Below are 3,867 nucleotides of genomic sequence, written 5' to 3'. Positions count from 1 at the left end.
ATAGTACTTTTGTTTTGAAATATTACTATTAAAAAGTTCATTAATGGGTAAAACATAATTTAAAAAAAGCCTCAACCCAACAAGGGACGAAAAAAAAAACCCACAAAGGGGAAAAACATCACCAAGAATGAATTAGCCAGAAAATTAGACTATCTAAAGAAAAAGTATTAAAATCAATAAATTTTCGAAGTGAAGATACTCCCAAAACGCGGCAAAATATATCATTGACATATGTGCAATCGTGATCTGATTTCAATCCGACAAATGAAGCTAAAATTGCACAAGAAATTCAGGAAGCCAATGATACAGAAAATCTTCTGTCCCAAGTTATGTTCATCTCTATCACTATCACACATTTATTTATAGTTAATTACAAGCCTCACCAACAAACCCATTTGATTTTTAGGCTTCTAGGTTACACTTGTTCTACCCAATCCATTTAAGACAAGCATAAGCTCATTCCAAGAAATGGCTCTTTCTGATCAATCTATCTCAAAAACCAGCAAGGGGAAGACAGGTTCCTGGCAGTTTTGATCAGACATGGCAAGAAAATTAGTAATCAGTTTAGCCATTTTAACCATTGCAGTGGCTTCACTTGTTCACAGCTCTATAGCAGAGACGCTTGTTGTTGGGGATGGCTTGGGCTGGTTGGTGCCTCCAGGTGGTGACCTAGCTTATGCTGCTTGGGGAGCCATTAATATCTTTACTGTTGGTGATGTTCTCTGTATGCACGCTAAACTCAGCCACCGTTTTGAAGAATTCTGCATAAAGAAAAAAAAAATGAATTGCTTTCGTGTCTAGTTGTATTTATTTACTTTTTTTTTCATTTTTATCTTCTTTTAGTGTTCAATTTCACTACTGGAACGCAAGACATAGCAAGGGTCACAAAGGAAGCATATCTGACCTGCAATTCAAGGAATCCCATCTCCCTGAAAACAACCGGTCCTGCAAATTTCACCTTAGACACCACTGGTGAATACTTCTTTATCTGTACAATTTATGCACACTGCACATTAGGCCAAAGACTAGCCATCTATGTTGCTGCCCCTGGACCTCATCATCCACATGCAGCCCCTTCGCCAGTCACTCCTAGAGCACCAGTGACCTACACCGTCGGTGATGGCTTGGGTTGGCTTGTCCTTCCAGGTGGTGCACTTGCTTACATGACTTGGGCCTACAAGAACACTTTCATGATTGAAGACACTCTAGGTAATTTAAGTCATTAATGATGAGAATGATTTTTCATTTCAATGATATATTTCAATTAATTTTTTCAGTTTTCAAGTTTGTGGATGGACTACAAGATGTTGCACTGGTGACCAAGGAAGCCTATGAGACCTGCAACACGAGTAGAACAATTCAAGTTTGGTCTACAAGTCCTGCAAAGATCTTACTAAATTCTACTGGGGATTATTTCTTCACCTCCACTTATCCACGCAACTGCATCTTGGGTCTGCAGCTAGCCATTAGAGTAGTCTCCACCAGCGGAAATGGTAGTGCACCTTCTTCTAGCATAGCCCGTCCTGTGAAAGAGGGCCCCGTGACCGCGTCTCCTTTTCCAGCTAACTCAGCTCCGTCGCGAGCCATTGCTGGAGTCTTTATTACCCTATTGTCCATTGCCATGGCTGTGTTTTAGAGTAGATGCGCCCACTAGCTAGCCATATATATAGTTCGTTTAGTTCCCTACGTGGTTACTACTATTATTATAATTTTGGTTCAGACCATTTTCATTGGTCTGATTTACTTTATATATAGATTTGTATGAGATAATAATCTTTCTGTAAGATATATATACATATTTTTGTGTTTGTGGATTTTACAATAGCTAGAAGATGTTAAGGTTTGATCATCATGCATTGAGCAACAAAAATTAAGCTTAAGCTTATCAAAAAGAATCAACCCATTTTAGTTTTGTACATAATTAATTATTATTTTACAAAAATTATTTTATAATTTCTCATTATTCTTAAAACATTTGAAATTTATAATCACTTAAAAATTTTAAACAACTACGTATTTAGTTAAAATATTTACAGACAATTAATAAACAGTAAAATATTTAATAATAAATAGTTTTTCATACTTATAATTTTTTTTAACTTATATCTTTTTATTTTTAATTAAATTGCTGTTATATATTAATCTTATATAGAATATCAGAAATAGAATGTAACTTTTTGAACCTATTTGGCAAAAAATTTTTTTGAAATCATTTGGTAAACATTTTTAAGATAGTATCAAAATATTATTATTATTTTTCGAAATAATCAAAATACTATTATTTAAAAATTAAGAAAATTGACTTCTAATTTTTATCTAGTCACTATTAAAATAGATATAATCTATTAAACAACTAGTATTGATTAACATAAAATTATTTAAAGATTTTGGAATACTAAACTGCTAATTCACATTATCGCATGCTATTATATTAAGAAATCTTATATTTATTTTATTAAAATTTTTAATATAATTTATTATTATAGATTGAATGTACAGTCTCATCTTGATAAATAATATTTCAAATTCATTTATCCCTCAATTCAATTAATATGAATGATTTTATAAGAAAAATATTCAAATGAGTTATTATAAAATTATTTATAATTTTATGTTTATATATGAAGATAAATTTTTAAATTAAAAATTTATAATTTTTTATTATTTTAAATATAAAAGATAATAATTTTGTTCACGGAGGAAGCCCTCCTCCAAACCCATCAAAACCCCACAACCACCCATCAATGTCATGACATTCAGAAGATGTTAAGAGGAAGCAACATTCTTTTGAATGCATTATGAAATAAGTGAACATATCACATCTCTTTAGGAAATTAAAGGACATAAAAGTGTATACAGCTTTATAAAATTTGATTTCTAAATTGGTCTATGATATTTATCAATGCGATTTGAAGATCTAATTTCTTAAATTTAATTATATTTATTTTAGATTATTTAATATTGCTAATAAAAAATAATGTGAAAAAATGACAAAAAAGAATGGATATGGAATGACAGCATATGGATTTTTCGTAAGAAATGTTGAATGATTAAAAGTGTGGAGATAATAATAAAAGTCACAATACGAGTTCTACCGAACAGAATGGGTGTTAGCCCTACTAAAAGGCCACAAGCCATCCGAGAGGCATCTTATGCCAAGTTAGAGATGAGTATTTAGTCGATTCGGTTCAAAACCAAATCGAACTGAATAAACTGAAAATTAAAATTTTGGTATTTATAAAAATCGAACCGAATCAATTTTGATCAGAAATCAAATCAAATTGAATCGGTCCGATTCTATTTGATTCAGTTCGATTCTATCGGTTTGAATTTTTAATAAACCTTTTATTTTTTACACCTTATTTTTAGTATTTTAAAATTTAATTAAAATATTTTAATCTTGATTATGATCTAATCTCTCTACATTATTAAAAATAATATATTATTATCACTAATCAGTTCGATTTGATTTTTTTGATTTTTTTTCTGACCAAAACTAAATAGAACTAAAATAACTGAAAATTTTGAAATTCAAAACCGAACTAAAATTTTGAATTAATTCGATTCGATCGATTTTTTCAGTTTGAACTGAATATTGCTTACCCCTATGCAAAGCCAGAAGGCAACTCCAGCCAGCCCATAATTCGGGTATTAGATCGTGGAAATAGAAACAAACTTATAAAAGACCACAAGGCCATCTGTGTGTTGGACCCACTAAATAAAAAGTTTCACAGTATGAATCCGCCAGAAGGCTAGCCGTTGGACCCACTAAACAAAAGTTTCAAGGCGAGAACCCGCCAAAAGATCGGGCGTTGACCCATTAAACAAAAAAATTTCAAGGCAGGAACCCACTAGAAGATCAGGTGC

At 31.6% G+C, this 3,867-nt stretch overlaps 1 protein-coding gene across 1 annotated transcript; it reads left to right on the top strand.

Moving 5' to 3' along the window:
• Positions 1 to 441: 441 nt before the first annotated feature.
• LOC110616699 (blue copper protein) lies at positions 442 to 1,817 on the top strand. Its single transcript, XM_021759159.2, has 3 exons — positions 442 to 724; positions 844 to 1,209; positions 1,278 to 1,817. The coding sequence occupies exons 1-3, from the start codon at positions 541 to 543 to the stop codon at positions 1,634 to 1,636; spliced, it is 909 nt and encodes a 302-aa protein (XP_021614851.1). The 5' UTR covers positions 442 to 540; the 3' UTR covers positions 1,637 to 1,817.
• The last annotated feature ends 2,050 nt before the right edge of the window (positions 1,818 to 3,867 follow it).

This window comes from Manihot esculenta, chromosome 6 (assembly GCF_001659605.2).
Source record: "Manihot esculenta cultivar AM560-2 chromosome 6, M.esculenta_v8, whole genome shotgun sequence".
NCBI lineage: Eukaryota > Viridiplantae > Streptophyta > Magnoliopsida > Malpighiales > Euphorbiaceae > Manihot > Manihot esculenta.
Note: the sequence above shows the minus strand (reverse complement) of the source record. Positions and strands in the feature narration are given on the sequence as shown.